We start from the raw sequence: 24,086 nt of genomic DNA, 5'->3' as shown, positions 1-24,086 counted from the left end.
TGGCCACAAAAGGGTTCAAGTTTTGTCTAAATGTCACTGGCAATCCTCTGTCCCCTTTATCCTTTGTTTTCACAACTAAATAAAATGCCATTTTTTTTGTTGCACAAATTAATCGTAAGACAATTTTATTGCATTTAAGAGAAACAGGTGTTTCACAAGAGAAATCTAGCGTTTAATCATCAAATCATTTGACTTTTTCGGAGTTCATCAATCTGTAAAACCTAAAATTGTTTCTAAAGTGAAGCAGCTTTCCTTGTCTCTCTCGTTGAACCTTGATATTAATGAAAAATGAAGTATGAACTAGTAAAAAAATTGAATTTGTTTCCCATTATTAGTATCTGTACATGCTATATTAAATACACAATTCTTTATTAGAGTTTTTTTTTTGTGGCCAGTGATATTAAAAATATTCGAGTGAGATATCTCGAAGCTTAAGCTTTGTGTCTATATTAAATGCGTTGATTTCTTTTCAGTACTTTCATAAGGAGAAAAAATTTTTTTCTTACAAAAATAAAGGACCCACTTCTTTGTACACCTTCTTTTTGTGTGTATTAATGTTCAATTTGACTCTAATTTATATTGTGATGTGAAACAATGGTATTTTTTTATTTAATGTCGAAATAATAGATGATTTTTTCTTTTAATTTTCATCATTTGCCATCCATTTTAGGCAATCAATTGATAGGTTATTGGAGATTTATAATTGGGCAAAATTACAAAGCATTTAAAGCTAAACAAATTTAATTTCACTGTTTTCAATGCCCTGCAATTATTTATCAAACAGTTTTGTTAATAAGTATTGTTAAAATTGTAACATATTGTATTGTGATTACAGCGGCTGTTAACAACGATTTTTCTACAATAATTTATTTCTAGAACGGATTACACTTACCATGTGAAACATAACTGGAGAGAACAACTAAACGATGTTCTCTGACACATTACTTTATTACTAATTATTTATTTATTTAACTTAATGCATTAAAAGTACACATTCACATCTTTATGGAACTACGATAGTCAGTACAAACATTAAAAACAAAGAACAACATAAAATTAACTTCTAGCACCATCCAACAGGTATTATAACAGTCAAGAGGCTTAATGCAGTACTAACCTTATACTCCAATAAAGTATTTACAACATTTGCACAGCTACAATCAATGATTACAAGATTAAGCGAATAAGATATAAGCGGATTTGTAAATACGTTGTTAAAGTAAAAATCTATAAATAATATTTATTTAAAAGTGTTCAGTGAAATAAAATTAAGTTTTTCTAGATTCAGTTTATGAAACAATTAACTATAAACGGATTTAGTCATTCCCATAACTAGTGTACTTACGTATTCATCATTAGTTTTAAAATTGTGAGCTCAAATTCCTAGTAAGCAATTTATTTTAATGTACTGTTAAACAGACAACCTCCGTGGAATAATATAAAAATATAATTCAGTACCCCGGAGGTACACAACACTATGTCACATTTTAAATTTTTTACACGAGAGCAAATGAAATCGAGTTTTTTTGCTGTTTTTTCTTACTTATAAGCCCACGGGAGTTATTTTGATTAAATCTTTGGTCGATAATAAGAGGGAACGGATTCGTATGTATTTACATATATTTTTCTAGGCAATTTACAGACTTTTTCAACTAGAAGTATTCATACTGACACTTTTTAAGCCGTTTCAGTCTACTTTTATTTCACATATTTGGATGTTATCGCATATTTATGCATATTTGATTAAAATAAATAAATATTTCTACATATTTAATCAAAATACGAGGGGGTACCCAAAAATAACCGGAATTGCGTTGCCGCGCATAGAGCTTATGTAGTACGCATTTCTGCCGCTAGACGTGTATAGCGCAATTCCTTGCCAGTTCAGTCATGCCTGTGTTGTCTGCCTGGCTTGTTCTGTTCATCTGCCGTGATTGTTTTTACCAGCGCTGTTTTGTTCTTTTTTCGTTTTTTATGATGGCAAGTTTAAGTGAACAACGTGCAGCTCTGAAATTTTGTTTTCTACTCGGCAAAAATGCTGCTGAAAGTGTTTTAATGTTGAAAACAGCTTACAAAGATGACGCTATGGGAAAAACTCAAGTATACGAGTGGTTTACTCGGTTTAAAAATGGCGACATGTCGATTGATGACAAACCTCGTTCTGGACGTCCATCAACTGCCCGAATCGACGAAAATGTTGAAAAAATTCGAGAGCTGGTGTTCACAGACCGTCGACAGACAATTGATCAACTGTCAGAGAGTAGTGGGTTATCTTGGAGCTCGGTTCAGCGAATTTTAACGGAAGATTTGGGGATGAAAAGGGTTGCTGCCAAGTTTGTTCCTCGAGTTCTGACTGACAATCAAAAAGAACATCGAGTTGAAACATGTCGTGCTTTGAAACAACAGCTTGAAACTGATCCAGACTTTCTGTCAAAGGTCATTACTGGTGTAAGTCATGGTGCTATGGTTATGACCCAGAAACAAAGCAACAGTCGAGCCAATGGAAGACGTCATCTTCACCCCGACCAAAAAAATGTCGTCAAGTCAAGTCAAACATCAAAACAATGCTGATTTGCTTTTTTGATGCCAAAGGCGTAGTCCATTCAGAGTTTGTCCCCCCAGGTCAGACCTCAATCAAACCTTGTATTTGGAAGTTTTGAAAAGATTGCGCAATAGTGTTCGCCAAAAAAGACCCGATTTGTGGCAAACAGGAGACTGGTTCTTCCACCACGACAATGCACCTGCACACACAGCCATCTCTGTTACACAGTTTTTGGCTAAAAATGGCATGGTTCCGCTGCCCCACGCACCTTACTCGCCTGACCTGGCTCCGTGCGACTTTTTCTTATTTCCACGCATGAAAAAGGGCATGTAAGGTCACCGATTTGACAACATTGAAGAGGTCAAGAAAAAAACGAAGAAGGAGCTGTCAGCCATTTCTAAAGATGACTACAAAAAATGTTTCGAACAGTGGAAGCACCGGTGGGACAAATGTATTAGTTTTAATGGAGAGTATTTTGAAGGGGATAAGGTTGTTCTGTAAAAAATTTGTAAATAAATAGCTTTTAAAAAATAATTCCGGTTTTTTTTGGGTACCCCCTCGTATGTGCATATTTTTTCATATTTTTCATTTTGGGCCTATTTTCATAATTGGGAGGTGGTTGACAGGAACTGTGAACCACAGACTGTAGGGCTGTGAATCACAGTGGGTACAATGGTTATTGTAATTTACACAGAATGCTGCTAAACAGTGACGGGCACTTGTTAGTTCTTTGAAGTTGTCTGACGTTGTCTGTTCTTTCAGCTCGTTCGTTGAAGTGTCCAATTCATTTCGTTCGGTCACTTAGTGTATTCTTTTTTGGGTGAAATGCCACGAACATCGGCCTCAAACAAACAACTGGTTGCTAAATATCTTCGCGAGTTTCCAGCAGAACTTTTTCGAAGTGATGGAGACATTTTGTACTGCACAGCTTGTGACAAGCGCGTTTCTTGCTCTCAACGTTCCCAAGTCACCCAAGATCGCACATAGAGAATAAAAACAGAAAGAAAGAGAGGACGTCCTATCAAGCCTTCCTTACATCTCCATCATCAAGTAAGTCCACTCTGAGTACAGATCTGTGTGGGGCTTTGGTTAGAGCAGATATCCCTTTCCACAAACTTAAAAAATGGTAGAAGTACTGGGCAAGAACAAAGGGTGGGAGACCATCTGCCAGATTTCTGATATTATCAGTGGAACAGAAGTCATCTCAGAACATCGTGTACCCTTTACAACCAACGAGATAACTTCTTTCAGCAAGGCACCTATTACATCTGTAGATGTTGAACGATCTTTTAGTCGTTACAAGTCCATCTTACGCCCAGATCGTCGTCACTTTACGTTCCAACATTTGAAATTTCATGTGGTTGCAAACAATTTCGAAGAGTGAAGTTTTCAAAATTGAAAATTTAACACATCTTTTTATAAATAGTAAAAATGTTCTTTGTTGTATAAATCATTATAACTTGTAAAAACAAATTATTTTGTTCCTAGTAAATTATTATAAATTGTAAAAATATTCTTTTCTTGTATAAATAATTATAACTTGCCCCCCCCAAAAAAAATTCCATTTACATAAAAAAAAATGTCCATTTTACTTAAATATTCCAGAAAATATTTTAAGAAATATTTGGCAATTTTAAATACATAAAAATCCGTTCCTTAATAATAAGTAACATAGATGGGCTAATGTAAAGAATAGTTACCCGGAGGTGTGGCCTGTTTTTTTTTAGTGCCTGCGTAGTAAAGTATAGTTACTGTTCACTTTTTAAACTATTTCCCGCCAATGTTCAAATATATTCTTTTTAAATTTCTCAACTTCCCGCTACTGTGTTGTATATAATTTTTTTGAATTTCTTACCTATTTATGTTTAGCGCGCATGCGCAGTAAACTTACTGCATAGTAACTGCTTCCTTTTCAACGTATTATTAGTTCCTTCTAGTGTCCTGGGTGTAACTTTAGGTGCCTTTTTTTTGAAACTTCAAAAAAGATGAGAGTTTTGAATTTACAGTTTCTCTTTAATTTAAAGCATGAAAGTCTCAGGGAGGATGGGGAGATGAAAGTTTTATCATTTTGAATGGGTGTTCGTTTAATTAGTAATAGATATGTATATCCGAAGTGTGGAAGTGAGATGATAAGAATGTAAAGGAGTCATTCTTCCATGGGCGATCACATGAGAGCATTATTTGAGGGAGTGAATAAAGTGTAGAAACAGAAGGATAGGGATTGCACTGAATAAGGTAGGCCATTTTTCTTTTGTTTTTCATAGTGTGAGTGAATTACAAATTAGAGTTATGTATGTGGATCAGTTGGCAGGAGGGGGTGTGGGGGGCGAAGCCCCCCATAAAAATAAAAAATAGATCAGGGGGCGTTTTTTATTTAAAATTTTTTTAAATAAAATTATCAATTTTGAATTAATAATTCGAAGTGATTCTGATTCGCTGTTACCATATAACCCGCCAGTTTTAAATGTAAATATAAAATATAAAAAATATAAATGTAAATATAAAATAAAGAAATTTGGCGGGTTATATGGTAACAGCGAATCAGAATCACTTCGAATTAGGCCACACCTCCGGGTAACTATTCTTTATATTTACCCATAGATGCACCATAAGTGATAGTTTGGGTATTAAAAAAAGAAATTTTGTATTAGAAATAGTAAAAAAATAAATTTTGAATAAATGGACTTGTGTACCTCCGGGGTACTGAATTATCAGAGGGCGGCGCGTGATTAACTAGTGCTCTCACTGTCAAAACCACAACGCCAAACACTGCACAATCCACGGCTACTGCTGCCAGAGTTAACATGCCCAGATCGCGGCTACTGCTAACGCCAAACAATAGCACTCTGCATTGTCATGACCCATCAACCATCAACATATAGGTCAGGTTATAACAACACAACTACACATTGCATAAATGGAAACAACTTCATCATCAAACATCTTAGTTGGAACCATACACTTGCACAGCCCTACCTAACCAAAAAAAAAACAATTGTCTTTGAACAAGCTTGCACAAAACTACCAACAACCTCGCTCAGTTAATGATGTTTGGACCAGACTGTATTCATCAAGCTGTGCCCTGCCGCGTTGGGGGTCCTATTCTGCTCCATCAGCTGAGACCCCCAGTAAGTTCTCTCACTTCACTCCTCTCGATGCTCCTACCTCGTTCAACAAGTATTTCCAAAACATAGCTTGTACAAGGGCACGACAAAATATCTTCCATAGAATCAAATTTACTTAAATAATTCTCCTTAACATCTTTTGTTATTACTTTTCAACATTATTTCCAAAATTCTAGTTACAACTTACATTAAAATTTCAAAATAGCAAATTGCCAAACCAACAATTCTTGTAAAACATATAACCTAATTTCGAACTAAAAAACTAAACTCTTTTTGATATCTTACAGAAACTCATAACGAAATTCACCACAATCCCCAAACTTTAAGTAGCTTAAAGTAAGTTTATAAGTTCACTTACAAAGTACCACTTTCCAAACTTACTTTTTTACTTCTATATGAAGTACCAACTCTCTGTATCAACTTATAAAAGACTAAAAGTCTGCCCTTCTCAGCTCTGAGCATTTCCCTACATAATAATGAAAACATATGTTTATTATTATTATTATGTTTATTACATGTTTATATAATACATAATTTCGGTTATGGAAAGACGACTTTACGTAATAGCAAAATGATATATACAGACATAATTTAACATAGAACACTGAACATTAGCTGATAATCCAACAACCCAGCATGTACAGTGAAAATTCGTGTATCCAGACCACTGTTTATCCTTGCTTAATTTTGGTAACAGTTCGTCTTGAACCGAAATTTGGTTATAGCCACTTTCTATACAGGGTGAACCAGTAAGTATTGTCCATAGGCCTACTGTGTGTAGTACATCTAAAGTGGAGTTCAATGACGTATTGGCCAACTTCATATTTTCCACTGTTCTTGAGTGACGTCACTTTAATTTTTTTTTCTAAAATCATTACTTTTTTCCAATAAAAATGTTATTACTCAGAAAGTTTTTGTCCGAATTTGATTCTGATGACACGGTTAGAAAGACAGATAAATTTTCTAAAAATTGATACCATTTTGAAGCATAAGTTATTCTCCAAACAGCCTCAATCTTTCTCCGAATTAAACAAGGAAACTTTTATAAAAAGTGCCAGCACCTAGGTTGGATAAGATCACATAAGGGCCTAATGAGTTTTCTTAAACATTTCGATTACTTTTATTTTTCCAACATTCGGAGGAAGATTGAGGCTATTTGGAGAATAACTTATGCTTCGAAATGGTATCAATTTTTAGAAAATTTGTCTGTCTTTCTAACCGTGCCATCAAAATCGAATTCGGACTAAAACTTTCTGAGTAATAATCTTTTTATTGGTAGAAAGTAATGATTTTAGAGAAAAAAAATTAAAGTGACGTCACTCAAGAACAGAGGAAAATATGAAGTTGGCCAATACGTCATTGAACTCCACTTTAGATGTACTACACACAGTAGGCCTATGGACAATACTTACTGGTTCACCCTGTATATCTGCTTAATCTCTGTGATCGATACATATTCTTAGTTTACCATTATTTTTCTTTGCTGTGAGTTTTGTTAATCTAATCAATCAACTTTCTTTCGTAATAACCCATATGAAAATCATTTCTTCTATTAATTCTCTCGAACATTCTCTTAAGGGGATTGCTTTTCTTTTCTTTTCTTCAGTATCTTTGCGTCGATTAGCATTAACTTATTGTAAGTCAAAATTTCGCAGATAATCTTGTCGAAACGTTGCCAAAGAGTAAAAACCAATTTTCAAATCTTGTATACAACACCCTAACAGATTTCGAAACATAGTACTGGCTAATTTGCATTAGCACAAAAGGCCAGGAAGAAGTAGAAGAAAATTAAATAAATATCCAACATAATAATAATAATAATATGAAACAACTCATAACAATGGCTGCAACTTTAGTTTGATAAACTTTTCTCCAGGATCATTAATTCTGGATGAACAACAGCAGAAGTAAATTTCTCTTTAAATTCTCATTTTAACTAAATCTAACTGTTTTAAACAACTATATGATAAATGAGAAATAACTATGTTTTTTAAAACTCGCATGTTTGTACAAAAATGTTTTGTGCATTTCTGGTAAAAGTTGCATTTTAGCATTATCATTCAAATAAAGAACTTTTGTTTTAGATTAAAATTATTTTAAGGAAAATTAAAAAAAAAAATTCATTTCATTGAAATCAAGTAATATTTTGAAAAGCGAAATTTTCTTTGAAAAAACAAATTTATTAATGTTCTTACCTATTTTTTTTTTTCTTTTTTGCTCAAATAAAGATTTGGCAAGTTTTCTATTACTAAGAGGGGTTGTACAAAAGTATTTTCTTATTTATTTATTGCTTTTAATTTTTGAATAGGAGAATTGTAATTCTAGTTTGTCGCTATTGTAGTACTTATAAGTGATAAACATTATTAATAAGTTAGTTTTATAGATAATATACGGTATTTAGTAATTATTTCATTGCTGAAAGTTATTACAATACATTTATTGCTTTACTAGGGTTACATACCTTCTAATATGTAATGAGGCTTAAAAAATGTAATAATATGTTGATTACCATACAAATTTAAAATCAATGAAAAATCATGAATACTTTGAACAAATTGAGCAATCTAAATATGGAAATATTATTGAATAATATGGTAAAAAAAGAAATATTTGTTAATTATGAATGAATTTAATAAATATTAATTTGTAAAAGTTTGTGATTAAAGACGGAACGACTAGAAATAGGAACAGTTGTTTGTATTCAATAAATAATAACAATAATAATAGAGAGAAAGGATTAGCTCAGTAGGTAGCGAGTGCTGGATTCCAACACAGTGTTCATAGGTTCAAATCCAGCTACTGAGCTTTTAAATTTTCTCTTCTTGGAACTGCTCAGATGTTTGAAGCGCCTTAAAAATAAATCAATCAATCAAAGTGTTGTACAGTCGCTTTCACATTGGTCATTAGAGAAATGAGAAAAAAATCACTTATTCCTTTAAAAGTTATAGTACCTTACTATCACAAATAAATATACGTTTTTCAGCATCCATTTTCCACGTTATTGAACGCAATTAAATTAGTATTTAGGATTGGATTATATCGAACAGGGCAGCAGGGAATAAAACAATGGTAAGATTTCACCTGGAAGGAATGGTTCAATCCATTTTGAATGATTCGGTCTAACTTTAACCACAATAGGAAATTATTTGGCCATATCGACATACTGGTTCCGTAAAGAATAATAATACAATTAGAAAGAGATAGATGGATGAAATCTATACCAATCATTTTCGGTAACTACAAAATAATATCACAAAAACAACTTTTTTTACTACCCACTATCAACGTGAGGACCATAAGGTTTTTATTTTAACACAAATTTATTGGCATTTTCATTATAACTGTAACTATATTAAAATTTATTACGTTTCATTAAGTTATGTCTACTGCAAATACTAATAATAATAATAAACAATGATAAATTCTTTTTTTAAATATTGAGCATACCTTGGGATGCCCCAGAACAAAATTTGTCCCTATTAACAATGCTAATTTGCCATTTTCTCGCAGATTTGGAGAAGTGAGTTGGTTGAGTCATAGGAAAAATTCTCTGCATAACTCTAGGACCTTTATCTTTTAGGATTTAAGATCATTTTAAGTCATTGGCCGCCTTATTTACCTCGGTTATTTACTTTACCTTCAACTATTCAAATCAATAATCGCCATCTTTCTTGACATCCATCCAGCATTGAAATCAGCTAATGCAGTTGAGATTTTCCTTCCCTACTTTCTCCTTCTGATTACCATAAAACACTTCTTTAGAGGGTTACCTTATAAGAAGTGTCCCTCCTTAATTGCCTCCCTTAAGAAGAAGGCTAATTTAATTCTCTTTCCTTTCTTATATAGAAGTCTACAGATGTTCCTAAGTAACTCCTTTCCCACGTGTCTAGTAGCATCCTATCCCTACTGGAGATTAGTACCCAGATTTCATATCCACTGATCGAACTGGGATTTAGTATAAAAGAAGCTTTGCTAATGCGTACATTTTGAGGGTAAAAGCACTGATAAAAGAAGGTCTATTTTCTCTCTTGCCTTAAATCCACGGCTTAAAATTAGGCAATAAAGACATTTTTCAAACGGTAATCCACCTTCTGTAGGCCGAATGATAACTAAATTTAGTTGCGACCATTTTTTTTTTTTAAATGGCAATTTATTAATAAATAAACACAGGAATCTCTTATAATTATACCATTTGATTTGGACTCCTACGATATTTAGTAAATGCATTTTTAGAAAAGTTTTATTCGGACACACTTTCATATTTACACTTTTCAAGCATCGACTTTATAAATTGCTAGACTTCCACATATAATAGTAAAAGAAAAGAAAAAATAATTCAGTAATTTTAAATATAACTTGCTGATTCTATAATGTTTCTAGGTTATAAATATATTAAATTAAAAACTATGCATTTGCTGTATTAAAAGCCAATTCGACGAAATATGTTTTTTCATTAAAAATAGTTCTCTGGACTAGATGATAGAATTCTCAATCACAGTGTTAGAAATTTTACTGATGAGCTTAAATAATTTCTCCAGTTTGGTAACAGCAACCTTAACTATTTACGTTGTTCAAATAGTTGTAGAGTTAATATTTGAATTGGTTTCATAGTTTATAAAGGGAATGAAATTTCATTTACTTTCCCTAATGAACCAGCAACTCGTTCTAGTTAATTAAATCATTACTCAGATTTTTACCTTCTCTTTTTCCTATAAAAAGGTGTTGTGATTGCGCCGTTGTTCAGTCATAAAGCACACATTTAATTGGCCTGATATAGATTCAATCTACTTCAATATTTTTTCAACCGTAAACAACATGAATGAGGAAAAGCTAATGTAATTCCTGAGCTATGTTTTTTAGAGCTGCGCAAGTACACTGGGCCCTACTTCTGTTTTTTATTACCTTTTTACAGTGATCTTGATGAAATAATAGGTGTTACTGATTAAAATAAAGCAATGAAGAAATTTATTGCCATAATTCAAATTGAGAGTGAAAAAAGAAATCCCAAATCGAAACTTTGGTGGTATTTATCCAGTTGGAGCTACCACTCAATATTTTGATTAAGAAGGTGAAGCACAATTATTAGGAGTTACCAGAGTACCCCCCAAAAAATGGTTTATTTATTTGAAAACACAAAAAATACATTAACTTAGTAAAAAAACACAAGTAATCAACTACTGAACGTTCGGTGCTCAAGCGGGAAAACTGTAACAGTAACTAAATAAAGGTTTATGTCAGGTTATAAACCTGTAGCATTGCCGCCACAAAACTATTGGAAGTTCAATATTAGTTTCTCATTTTGCCTTATTGTCGCCTTCCAATATGATTGTGTTTGTTTGTAAGAAATTGTAAGGGAATTGGCAACACTGACTCCCTTACAACCAAACACAATCACACACAGATCGATCCACACTCAGTCCATAAACAAACAAGACAGAAGACATATCAACCCTCTTAATGATGTAAAACAGTATATTGTAAATTAGGTAAATATTTTTGTAAATTTTTCTTTACATTATACATATTCATTGTAATATAATTATTGTTACCATACTGTAAATATGTTCCACAGCCCTGAAGATGACCTAGTCTCTAGGTCGAAAGTTCGGCATAATAAAGTTTATAATGACTGAAACTGGCATTAATTTTTTTATCCTATTGAAACTATGATTCAGTCACCAAAAATAATGAACAGTAATTATTATTTTTTTATTATTTAAGCAACGTTAAAATCTCGAGTTCATTGGCGCCCGGAGCTTTTTCAGTGCACTGCTAGCTACCAGATAGTGTTCTCTTGTTCCAGACAATCCTGTCCATTTGCCGATCAGTGAGCTCTAAGAAGCAACTAGGAAGAGAAAAATGTAAGGACCAGCAGCAAGATTTGTAACCCAACACGAGTGGAATCCAACAAACTAACTATTGGCTCATCACTTCCCTGTATTATCATATTATTAATTATAAATTCATTTATAATAAATTATAAATTAATAATAGGTAAGATTCTTTTTTTTTTTCAATCTAATGAGCATTTTAATGAGCCTACTGTTCATTTAAGAACTAATGGCACGAAATCTTGTACATGGTTCTGACTATTTTTGTGTGTGTACAGAATAAAAATAATCATAGCAAGAAACACAAGTTCTATATAGCTTGGAATTTTTTTTATTAAAACTTGGCCTCAAGCACAAATATAGTTGGCGTAAAGCCTTACATCAAAGAATAAAACATTTCATTAAACTAACTTGGTTGGCAAATATCAAATATTTATACTTTTGGAGCTACTTCTTTTTCTTTCTATTTTCATTAGCAAGTTATTGATCATTTTTTGTAGAATATTGTTCATCGTTTTTAGTGATTGATTCATTAATGCGAAAGGAAGAAAGATTATTGCTAATTTTATTCATAAATTTTTATTTAATATTTTTTTGCCAAGCTTTCGATCTATGAACTAGACTTAGGAGTTATTAATGATTAAAATATGTATTACATTTTCAACATCAAAGATTGGCATGACTGTTTTGGTACTGAAACAGTCTCTGGGTTTGCATGTTTGGCAAAAAAAAAAATAAAAAAATAATTATTGAAATTGGGAATAATCTTTCATTGTTTTGGATTAATTTTTCATATAATTGAATATGCTTTTAGGCAGCTATGTTTCAAGGCGTTGTAAGGGCCGTTGTCACTAGGCTTATGAAAGGACAAGCTCCTATTACCGTTAGGCATGGAGGAGCGTATCAAGAGTTATACGAGGAGCTGGAGGCGGACCCTATTCTGGGCCTGCCTTCGGATTTTATGACTCCCAAATATAACTTCGACAAGCCTTTCAAAGTCTATATTGGAGACCGGGAGGCTTGGAGACGTGGACCCCCCCAGTGTTGGGAGATTCGATGTGGTACACGGATGGCTCCAAGATGGAGAAGGGTGTGGGAGCGGTAGTGTACAGGATGAAGCCGAAATGTAGCTTATCGGTTAGCCTAGGGAAACTAGCTACAGTTTTTCAGGCTGAGCTAGCTGCAATTAGGTTCCGTGCTACCGAGATTAAAGGACGAGGAATTATTAATTCTAATGTCGTAATTTTCTCGGATAGTCAGGCTGCTCTACGGGCAATTAGTTCCTACCAAGGCTGGTTTAGGACTGTCTGGGTGCCCTGAAGGAAATTAGTGACCCAAAATAACTGGTAATAAATTCTGGTATGGGGGCATGGTCATTCAGGACATAAGGGAAATGAAGCGGCAGATTTATTGGCCCGGGAAGGCTCTGCGGGACACTTCGTTGGCCCGGACCCCTTTTTTGGGGTTTCGAAGTTTTTTAAGACTGCGGCCATTAATTTGTGGCTGCAGAGTAGGTCTCAGGAGTGGTGGCTCCACATCACTGGACAGAGACAGGCGAAGGAGTTCATCAGAGGCTATTCGCCGAGGCTGACTGCAGAATTAATCAGTCAAGGCCGTGGTGCTATATGGATAATTGTAGGCTTATTAACTGGCCCACTGCAGGCTCAGAAAACACATGCATTGCATGGGCCTGGCTAGATGACAGCCTTTGTAGGTTCTGCCAGGAAGAAGAGGAAACTGCATTGCAAGTGTTGTGTCAGTGTGAGGGGCTTGTCTAGCTAAGGATGTTACTTCTCCGGGGAGGAAAAACCAAGGCCCGACAGCTTTACCTAGGAGTCACTCTCCAGAATTAAGAGTCTGATTAAACGGACGGGTCTGGAGGGTGAGCTTTAAAGTGAGGGGAGCCACAATAGATCCATAGGGGTCACAGTGGCGTAGGCCTAATCTATTCTAAACAGCTATATTAAATGTACTTTCAGATAATTGAATTGTTTTTTGATGATAACAACCATTAAAATGACCCAGGTGGATCGAATTGGAGGAATAATTGGTTATTGAAACAAAATAAAAGGTGATGGTATTTCTTTTTATTAAAGAAACAAAAATATTTATTTAGTTATTAAACTATCAATTTATTTAATTAAAATAGGTTACCTCATAAATACGTTATTTAAAGAATGGAATATATTCATATTTCACACTTCCTTTAAAACTGGTAAGACAGGTATTTCACATTAGATCTACAAAATTTAGCTTTCTCCAGGCAGCATGTTTTGAGGTTCCTTAAACATGAACAAATATTCTTTTTAGCTACAACTTCGCGTTACAAAAGTATAATAAAATTGAAGATTAGAAAAAAAAGAGAAAATGAGTATGTGGAATAGTCGCTAGGAAGCGCGAGCATCTTTATTGGCAGCCATTAGAGTCAAAGCGACTCACTGTTTGAAAACTGTGGTCAAAGATAAAGCAATTAAGCCAGTGTGCGCGTACTCTTTAATCTGAGTACAGTTAACAATCGTGGGGGGCAATAATCACGTTAATTGTTATTTCATATTTCTGTAAGAGTTATTTGGTATTGTTTTTTTTTTTTTGTTTAATAAAACTGCAGTGTGTTTTGCAGTGTTTGTTCAATATGGAACCTGTCCCAGCGACTGCTGGAAAGATCCGAATAAGTGACTTCTATTTTCTTGGGTGGTCTCTATGCAATCTAGTACTCAACTATTACCGCCTCCAAACTGGAAAAGTGTATGTGTCTACGAATGTAAATTTCGATCCCGGCAAGAGTAGTGTATGCTGAAGGCTTGTATGTGGGAGTCAAACCTTACAACTACTTATAGATCATACTCTAATGATGGGTCAGAAATAAGAAGAACATGCGTGGTAGACAAATTAAATCAATAATATTAATAATAATCTTAACGATTAAAAGTTATAACCTATTAAGGTTGGCTTCTGCTTTTATATGGGTGGCACATAAAATTTTTTGTCATCACGTTTAAAATCTTTATACGATTTAGAAAAAAATAATATTTAGACATTATATACTTATTAAAAACAATTGCTTTCTCTTAAATATTATTAATATCTCTGAATAAACAAACTAGTATTAAATTCTATTGATTTGTTCAAGTAAACATTTTGTAAAGTAAACTTTAGCGATTGAGTTTGAGTGTTTAAACTATAAATTACGCTAATTTTCTACTAAACTAAGTTTTTCCTATGGTTTGAAAGAGGAGATTCTATTTCCACCTACTTCGTGCTTGATTAGTTTGGTTTTATTTACTTTAATATCCTTACAGGTTTAAGCTTACCATCAATGAATACGAGGTGTGTTCAAAAAGTAACGGGAATTTTTAAATTTTGCGGGTTTGGAGAGTCTGATTGTAAATTTTTTTTTATTATGTTGGTACACATGCCCCTGAAGTACGATAAAATTTTCAGTAATATTCATTGTTTACTTCTTAAGTGGCAGCCGTTAAGGTTAGACGTGTTTTTCGAGCTTGGCGATTTTTGTTTGTTAAAAAAAATGGATCAAAGAATTTGTATTAAATTTTGCGTAAAAAATGAAATAAAGTGTAATAAAGTGTGTGAAATGTTAATAAAGGCATATGGTGAGTCTGCTTATGAGTAAAACAAGGATTTACGAGTGGTATAAGCGTTTCCAAGATGGCCGCGAAAACGTTGAAGATGACGAACGACCTGGACGTCCAAGCACATCAACAACCGATGAAAACGTGAAAAAAGTGAAAGAAATGGTTATGAACGATCGCCGAATCACAATCAGAGAAGTCGCTGATGATGTTGCCATATCAATTGGCTCATGCCATGAAATTTTTTCTGATGTTTTGGGTATGAAACGTGTGGCAGCAAAATTTGTTCCAAAATTGTTGAATTTCGAACAAAAACAGCGGAGAATGGAAGTTGCTCAAGAGTCACTCAATGAAGTCGACAACGATGCGGATCTACTGAAACGTGTTATAACAGGTGACGAAACATGGGTTTACGGATATGATGTCGAAACTAAGGCTCAATCGTCCCAGTGGAGGCATTCTGGATCGCCAAGACCGAAAAAGGCTCGACAAGTGCGGTCGAATGTGAAGGTTATGCTCACTGTGTTCTTCGATTTTAATGGCATAGTGCATCATGAATTCTTGCCACAAGGTCAAACAATCAATAAGGAGTACTACCTACAAGTTCAACGCCGTTTGCGTGAAGCAATCCGAAAAAAACGCCCGGATTTGTGGCAAAACAATTCATGGATTTTGCAACACGATAATGCACCTGCTCACACTTCATTGCTTGTTCGTGAATTTTTGGCCAAAAACAAAACTTTAACGATGCCCCAGCCTCCATATTCGCCAGACATGGCTCCATGTGACTTTTTTCTATTTCCAAACATAAAGAGAACATTAAAAGGCCGTTGTTTTACAAGCATAGATGACATTAAAAGCGAATCGCTGAAAGAGCTGAAAGCTATTACAAAGATCGAGTTTCAGAAGTGTTTCGAGGATTGGAAAAAGCGCTGGCACAAGTGTATTGTATGCGAAGGGGACTACTTTGAAGGCGACAATATTAATGTAGATGAATAAATAAATATTTTTTTCAAAAAACGAAAATTCCCGTTACTTTTTGAACACACCTCGTATTTCAGTGAGTAATTTGAAAATATCTAAGGGGTAAAGTTTTGGTCGATGGGTTTTGGGTAATAATATTTAAAACATTTGTTGTTAAAAGGTGACAAAGTAAAGGTCAAATTGAAGTTATCATTTTCCGTCCTCTAAATCCAATCTCTCCAACTAATTTGGGACCGTGCTAGATAAAGACTGTATAATCCTTCATTCAGGAGGGCGTCTCCTCCGGAGCAGGCACTCTTTTGCTGAATAAATGTAGCATCTTGAAAACGTGGAAGTGGTTTGTAATAAGATGTAATGAGATCAAATTAAGATTTACTAAGGAAACAATAAACAGTATTCTGCGTGAAACAATAAAGAAGATTTTTGTAGTACAGATTTACTACAGTGTTGGCTAACTTGGCGTGCTGCCATCAAGCGACTATCGATAAGTTGCGATATGAGGTCTTTGATAATTTGAAACCAAAGAACATATCGCCAAACTAACTTGCGCATTTGTAAAGGGGAGGTTTTTTTTAAGGAAAAGAACGACCTATTCATGGTTCTAGTACTTTTTACAACAATGTTGCAGCTTAGAGCTTAGAAAAGTGATTTGTAAAAGGGCTGTGAAATGTTCCATCAAGATCGATCGACTGTTCACATTGTATCCTCATCGTAACCTCCTCTTCCAAGAAGCAATAGAAGCTATCCAATTGCAAAAAAAAAAAAGGTAAACAGTAGAAGGTAACTCTCTGTACAAAAATGGCGCCCTGAAATCGGAAAAGAAAAATCGATTTCATCTCTAATCCCTAAACAAAACGATAACACTGATTCTTTAATGACCGGTTATTATCTAAACTACAAAACTAGGTCCAGGGCGGTTAATGTAATGATGAAAATATAGTCAGAATTGTGAAGTTAAAAGTGTACGGTTTCTATAATTTACACAGTAACCAATCATCTGCTCTTATTTCTAATTAACTAATTCCTAGTTATTTCTACTAATTTATAGCTGACGATCTTCGCTACTGTCAGATAAGTAAACGCATCTCAAAAATCTTTTTTATACAACTATCGCGTTAAGAACCAGTTGCCAGTATTCGCATATTTATTACTATTATTTTGTTTATTTAAAAATCAATTTATGCAGTTCCAAAACATATCTTAACATGTAGATATTTTTTTTTAAGATTTAAAATGACAGGGCGGGACCCTATCCCCACGGCACCGCTCTTGGATCGGACTTTCTTGTGCCGAGCCAGTTGATCTAGGGCCTTTTTACATTCCCACATCAGGGAAGAGGTAATTCTGAAAGAAGAGAGGGCCTTCAGTGCCGCTTGACCGAAAAAATGCAAATCTCCCTATTTCTAATATCCATTTGCAGATTTTCCCCAGCCCAAGCTTTAATAGCAAAAACCTCGGCCTGAAAGATAGTGGCGTATCTCCCAAGAGGACTCTCAATGAGTACCTTAGGTTTAGCCCCATACACTCCAGCTCCGGTCCCGCAGGCCATCTTGGAGCCATCCGTAAAACACATGGCTCCCTTCTGGCACTGTACTGTCCAGTTTACCCTCCATTCATTCCTCGATCTGAGGATCACCTGAAACGGAGTCTCGATCTTAACATGTAACCCATGAGCCAAATATCTTTTTTTACATCAATGAAACTCAGAAAATAAGTAATAAGTCAACACGTGTCGGTCTTCAAGATTAACATAAATGTATTAGTATTATATAGGATCTGATTAATAGATTTGAAGCCTGAAAATCAGAATATTCAACAACTAATCTTAATCAAGATCTCTAATTATTATTTTTCTTAACATTTTGCCATTAATTGTTGTACAAGTGCCAATTTTTCCTTATAAATGTACCTTCATTCATAACATTAATATTTTATCATCTAATGATTCTCTTTGTACACCGCTATATTGCCACAATAAGCCTAAAGTTATAGTACAATAAAGATACCTTCAGAAAGGTTATTAGGTAGAATGTCAGGAATCGCTCGGTTGAAATGAATTCAACTGAATATCAGCTGACGGTTAGAGACAGCCATGAGACTAATCATGCACTACATTAGCGCTTCCATTTAGCACAGGAGAATTGTCACACTTCAGATCTCAAATATTATTAAATTAACGATATAATGTAATCATTTCATTGTCTGTAATCTTACAACAGTCTGCAATCTTATGTCAGAAAACTATACATGAAAGTTGGTAGCATAAAGTGAACCGCTACGATACAATATTTGTCGATTTACAGAACTTCAGAAGATGCTAAGTTCTAGATTTAAATGAATTATATAAATCAGCGTTTCCCAATCTTTTTTGACATGCGTACCACTTGGTAGTACATCATGCTAAATTGTACCACTTCGTAAAAATATTGTATTTCGTGGAATTTGTTATTCCGAGTGTTATTTTTTTTTTTTTTTTTTGCGCATCAACAGCTGAGGTTATTATTTGTATAAAGATATACATATATGATGTATCTGTTACAAAGGAGTTTAAGTTCATTTGCACTTTATAAACGTTGTAAAGTATAGATCTTAGTTTCAAAACTTTTTTTAAATAATTAAAAATTGCGTACATACCTTTCTCTTCAAAATTATTAATTAATTTACAAAGTTCTTCTTTAGGATTATTATATTTGTTTATATGGAGTAGGAATCTAAAACTTGCATAGACTTGGCAGCTGATAAACAATTAATGTTTCCGGCTCGTTCTTATTACACGAGATGTAAAAGTGTCATCAGAGGGGGCTGCCGACAACGCCACACAGCCTGAAGGTTAGGTTATAGTCTAGGAAGGTTTAGCGTCATTTTAGAGTGTTTACGTTACAGTTTTTCATAGTGTTTAACGACGGTGAAATATAATTAGTAATTTAATTTGTAAGACGGATTTCAAAAACAGATTTTATTATTCTGTAAATAATATAATTTTATAAATAAATTAATACAAAACATTAATACATAAATAATTAAAACAATAAAATACCTGTAAAGAATAATTAAATTACTAGTTATATTTCACCGTCGTTAAACACTATGAAAAACTGTAACGTAAACACTCTAAAATGACGCTAAACCTTCCTAGACTATAACCTAACCTTCAGGCTGTGTGGCGTTGTCGGCAGCCCCCTCTGATGGAACTTTTACACACATTAAACCCATGATCTTTGGGTTTGATTGTATAAATTACATTATTGATTTTAAATTTAATAACATAAGGGTCATATTTCAGAAAGAATTCTTATAACTTGAAAATAAATTATTTATCTAAATATTGTTGACCAACATTTTGTAATAAATTTTGTGAATACCAAAATATATTAATCGTAATGTTATTTATTTATTTATTGTTTTTGTGGTCTTATTTGCACATTAACCATTATTTTCATAATGTTATTTACTTTATTTAAATCAATTAAGTGCAAATGTTCCCTGTTTTATTATAGAAATATTAGGTTTGTGATTTAAACATTCTAATGAGCAATTCTAATCCTAGAAGGGGTTTGAAATGTAATTAACATTTGTGTTTTCAGGTTTTGGAAAATACTCCATGAAAGACAATTTTAATCCTGTGAAATGTGCTATTATATTTTCTCAAATATCTTGAGACAGACTAACCTTATTACTGTATATATTAATAAATTTACTGTATAATATTATTAATTAAAATAATTTTTATGAATTATAGGAAAAAACATTTATGTGCGCCATTATTGATTATTTTTTGTGTACTACCAACCAGCAATTCGCGTACCACTACAGGTTGGGAAACGCTGATATAGATTAACAGGTTGTCAAAATGTGTAAAGCTGCTATTACAAGTTGTGATGTAGGCCAACCAAGAGACGAATTTTCGTTACTTGCTTTTTGAGATAATTCTCAGGTATGCTAAGTATTGTGAGTACTGGTTTTGTTGGGGTCAAAGTAGTACATTTCCATATCGTGTGCATGTCTTGCTAAAAATATAGTTGAATGTAATTATAAATAGCTCTTTATGAGAAATACTAAAAACAATTGGCTACACTGAGTTTAAGGTATTCTGTAGGTTTTTTAAGTGTAAAAAGCTGATGAACTTATACATTTTTAAACGGTTCTCACAAAGAATCACTTATTAAGAAGATTGTAAAAATTAAATTTACAGAAGCCTATTTAAATTATTAGAAAGCAAATTACAAACTAAACCTTGGATGCTAAGATTTTACTAAAACGATATTTTTGTACTAAAGCAGAAACAAAATTGCAATTCTCTTCTTTGCCTCATAACTATTTGAAAATTTCTTACACCTCAACAAAATATAATCCATTTTCAAAATAGAATATCAAATGTTATATTGGTATTATAAAAGTAGAAGGAAGATGAAGTATTTCCCTGGAAGTGACAGATATAGAAGTTCTTTAAAGACAGACAAGAGAAGTCTATGGTGAAGGGAGTTGCAAGTTTTTCTTTAAATGGTGTAAGGGTGTAGAGATGCTTGCTTCCAAGAGGAAGCGCTAACAATAGTCGCCAGTCCAAAAGTTCAGAATTAGGCAGAATTTACATTTTCAGTCAATATTCGTCTATAGAATTAAGATAAAAGTTTTCTGCCGAAAGACTGACAATACACCTCAACTCTAGGCGTCCTTAAAGTTAGGAATATATTGACGAAAAAGAAATGTTCACTCTTTCAAATAGCAAGATGTAAAGTAGGTGAATTTGACATTACAGAGACAATCCAAAGTTCAACAAATGTATCAAAAAGAATGGACTGCTTTTGGTACCAGTCTGTAAACAGAAGCTGTTGAAATTTCTGCCTGAAATACAATTAGAAAAAGTAGAGAATTCTTCGCAAAAGAAATGAGGTATTCAACCTTCTAAGAGGTACGAGGGTCGTTTGAAAAGTCCGTGCAAAAATAAAAACTACTTAATTTTTTGGGGTAAACCTTTTTTATTTTTCAACATAGTCTCCTTTTAGGCTTATACACTACGTCCAACGCTGCTCTAGTTTGTTGATCCCTTCCGAATAATAGGATTTGTCCAAGTCTGAAAAATAGCCATTCGTTTCTGCAATCACCTCCTCGTTTGAATAAAATCTTTTTCCCGCCAGCCATTTCTTCATATTGGGGAACAAATAGTAGTCCGAGGGAGCCAAGTCTGGAGAATAGGGGGGATGTGAAACGAGTTGGAACCCTATTTCCATTAATTTTGCGACCACAACTGCTGAGGTGTGAGCTGGTGCGTTGTCGTGATGGAAAAGGACTTTTTTGTGGGCCAATCGTGGGCGTTTTTCTTGCAGCTCGGTTTTCAAACGGTCCAATAACGATGAATAATAATATGCACCTGTAATAGTTTTACCCTTTTCCAGATAGTCGATGAGGATTATTCCTTGCGAATCCCAAAAGACAGTCGTCATAATCTTTCCGGCCGAAGGAACGTCTTCGCCTTTTTTGGCGCAGATTCCCCCTTGGTAACCCATTGTTTAGATTGTTCTTTGGTCTCAGGAGTGTAATGATGTATCCATGTTTTATCCACAGTGACGAAACGACGCTTAAAGTCCTGCGGATTCTTCTGGAACAGCTGCAAACCGTCCTTGCAACACTTCACACGATTTCGTTTTTGGTCAAGCGTGAGCAATCGCGGCACCCATCTTGCGGATAGCTTTGTCATGTCCAAATGTTGATGCAAAATATTATGTACCCGTTCATTCGAGATGCCCACAGCACTAGCAATCTCACACACCTTCACTCTTCTGTCATCCATCACCATATCATGGATTTTATCAATGATTTCTGGAGTAGTAACCTCAACAGGGCGTCCAGAACGTTCAGCGTCACTTGTGCCCATATGGCCACTCCGAAAATTTTGAAACCACTTATAAACTGTTCTAATCGAAGGTGCAGAGTCACCATAATGTTTGTCAAGCTTCTCTTTAGTCTCCTGAGGCGTTTTGCCTTACATAAAGTAGTGTTTAATCAACACACGAAATTCTTTTTCGTCCATTTTTTGAAAATCACTCGACTTCCTCGATTCAAACGAATGCCAAACACAAAGAAATAGACCGATCTGGCTGAAACTTGGTGTGTGTTCTTCCAAGAGATGCTACTAACTAAACATAACCTCGATACGCGCCAGTGGTGCTATCTCTCTGACTTTGCACGGACTTTTCAAACGACCCTCGTATATGTTTTGGATTGAGATGAATTAGAGAAGTTGGCTGACATTTTGTATTCAACATAACTATCCGCTTCAAAAGCCACAACATCCAAACGATGAAATAATCTATCCAAGGGAGAAAATTTAGGAAGAAAAGGACTAGCAAATGTATCTCCTTTTTGTAAGTAAAAGTAGAAAAGCTAATGGCGACAGGAAGTTTAAAAGCGGTTAGTCTGTGGTTATGTCTCACAGTGTTTTATACCAAAGAGTCCCTCTGATTTCTGAAAATGTTAGATAACAGTCTAGACGATCTGTCTCTCTCTTGGTAGAGAATATTATAAAGCGACTATTCTAGGTTATATTATCCTCATCTTGTTTTATGGTGAGTGCACACAGCAATAAAAATTCAGGTTGTAAAACCCCATAGGAATATATCTATTGTTTGTTGATCTCTTTATATTTTCCCATGTTTTGTTTTGGGGACTGAAAATGCCACAATATAAGTATTTACTTATTTATATCCATTATGTTATAAAAATAACTTTTTCTTGTTGCATTAATTCTCTAATTAATTCAACAACTACGCTAACCTCATTGAACATATAAACATTAAAGGAAAAATAATTTAAATTTGTTATCCGACAACTGAAAAGACTATTCGACAACAGATCAAAACTCACTCTGAACAACAAAAGAGTTATACAGGGTGACCAGAGTTATATGCTCCACCCACTTTTTTTTTTAACGGCGGGAAATTTCGAAAAAATAAAAAACACGTATTTAATCATTTTTAGTCTAGTTTATTTTTTTGTAATTGACCCATTTTTTTTAACCCCTGTATCTCGAGATGCAGCATCCAACTTTGTTTTTTCAAATGGAACGTTATATTTTTTGTTGCATATTCTTATAGTATTTGAGCTCCTAAAAAAAACAAAAAACATTTTTTTGAAATCGGTTAGGTTTTTTAAAAGTTATGGTAATTTAAAATATGAAAAACAAATTTCAGTTTACTGTTAAAATTACGTTATTTTTTTTAAAGTATCTGTTCACACTGGGCACAATTAACGGATAGGCAGCCAAAACTCTGGACTCCCACGGTTTGCTTGTAGCAGCTCTTATGGTGGCGAAATCAAGATCTAGGCAGGCTAGAGTTATTCGATGTTTCAGATCATCGACTGAAGCCACGGGATTAAGGATATTGTACACTTTATTTTTTAGGTATCCCCACAAAAAATAGTCCATTTGGGTTAAGTCCAGAGATCGAGGTGGCCATTGGATGGGACAATGAGTCCCTAAGCACTTTTCATGGAAATTTCTGTCCAGATAACCTCGAACAACTCTCGCATTATGTGCCGGGCAACCATCTTATTGAAAATACATATCTAGCCGGCGTTGTAGATGAACATCTTCAAGCAGAACTGGCAAAATGTCTTTTAAAAAAAGTTAGATACCTTGCACCAGTTATGTTCTCTCTGTAGAAGTATGGGCCGATTGGTTGATTTCCTAAAACTCCACACCAAACGTTTGTAGAAAAAACAAGCTGAACGTCGAATAACTCTAGCCTGCCTAGATCTTGACTTTGCCACCATAAGTGCTGCTACAAGCAAAGCGTGGGAGTCCACAGTTTTGGCTTGCCTATCCGTTGATGGTGCCCAGTTTGGACCTCTTCATTTTAAAAAAAATAAGGTAATTTTGACAGTAAACTGAAATTTATTTTTCATATTTTAAATTACCCTAACTTTTGAAAAACCTAACCGGTTTTTGGAGTGTTGCCGTTGGGTAACTTCTCCACTCTTATATGTGTGAATGTTATTTATTGTTACCATTGTTGCT

The 24,086-nt window shown here is 34.1% G+C and overlaps 1 protein-coding gene across 5 annotated transcripts in view; it reads right to left on the bottom strand.

Annotated features, from left to right (window-relative positions):
* Positions 1 to 24,086, bottom strand: part of LOC141460065 (cholecystokinin receptor-like) — a 202,046-nt gene that overhangs the window by 88,618 nt on the left and 89,342 nt on the right. Inside the window, exons 1-2 of one of the 5 annotated variants that reach the window (XM_074139709.1) lie at positions 18,707 to 18,910; positions 13,653 to 13,780 (exon numbers count right to left, since the gene is read on the bottom strand). The exons of 2 other annotated variants lie outside the window; for them this stretch is intronic. Coding sequence is in view for 1 of the 3 variants with exons in the window: in XM_074139704.1 (XP_073995805.1) it covers positions 893 to 904 (12 nt within the window). In the remaining 2 variants the exon portion in view is untranslated. Of the gene's footprint in view, positions 1 to 892; positions 1,116 to 13,652; positions 13,781 to 18,706; positions 18,911 to 24,086 lie in introns of those variants that run through there. 2 more of the 5 variants (XM_074139705.1, XM_074139704.1) reach the window with 2 other exon arrangements.

The sequence above is a fragment of the Rhodnius prolixus genome, unplaced genomic scaffold, assembly GCF_049639745.1.
Source record: "Rhodnius prolixus isolate KJV_2025 unplaced genomic scaffold, Rpr scaffold_6, whole genome shotgun sequence".
NCBI lineage: Eukaryota > Metazoa > Arthropoda > Insecta > Hemiptera > Reduviidae > Rhodnius > Rhodnius prolixus.
Note: the sequence above shows the minus strand (reverse complement) of the source record. Positions and strands in the feature narration are given on the sequence as shown.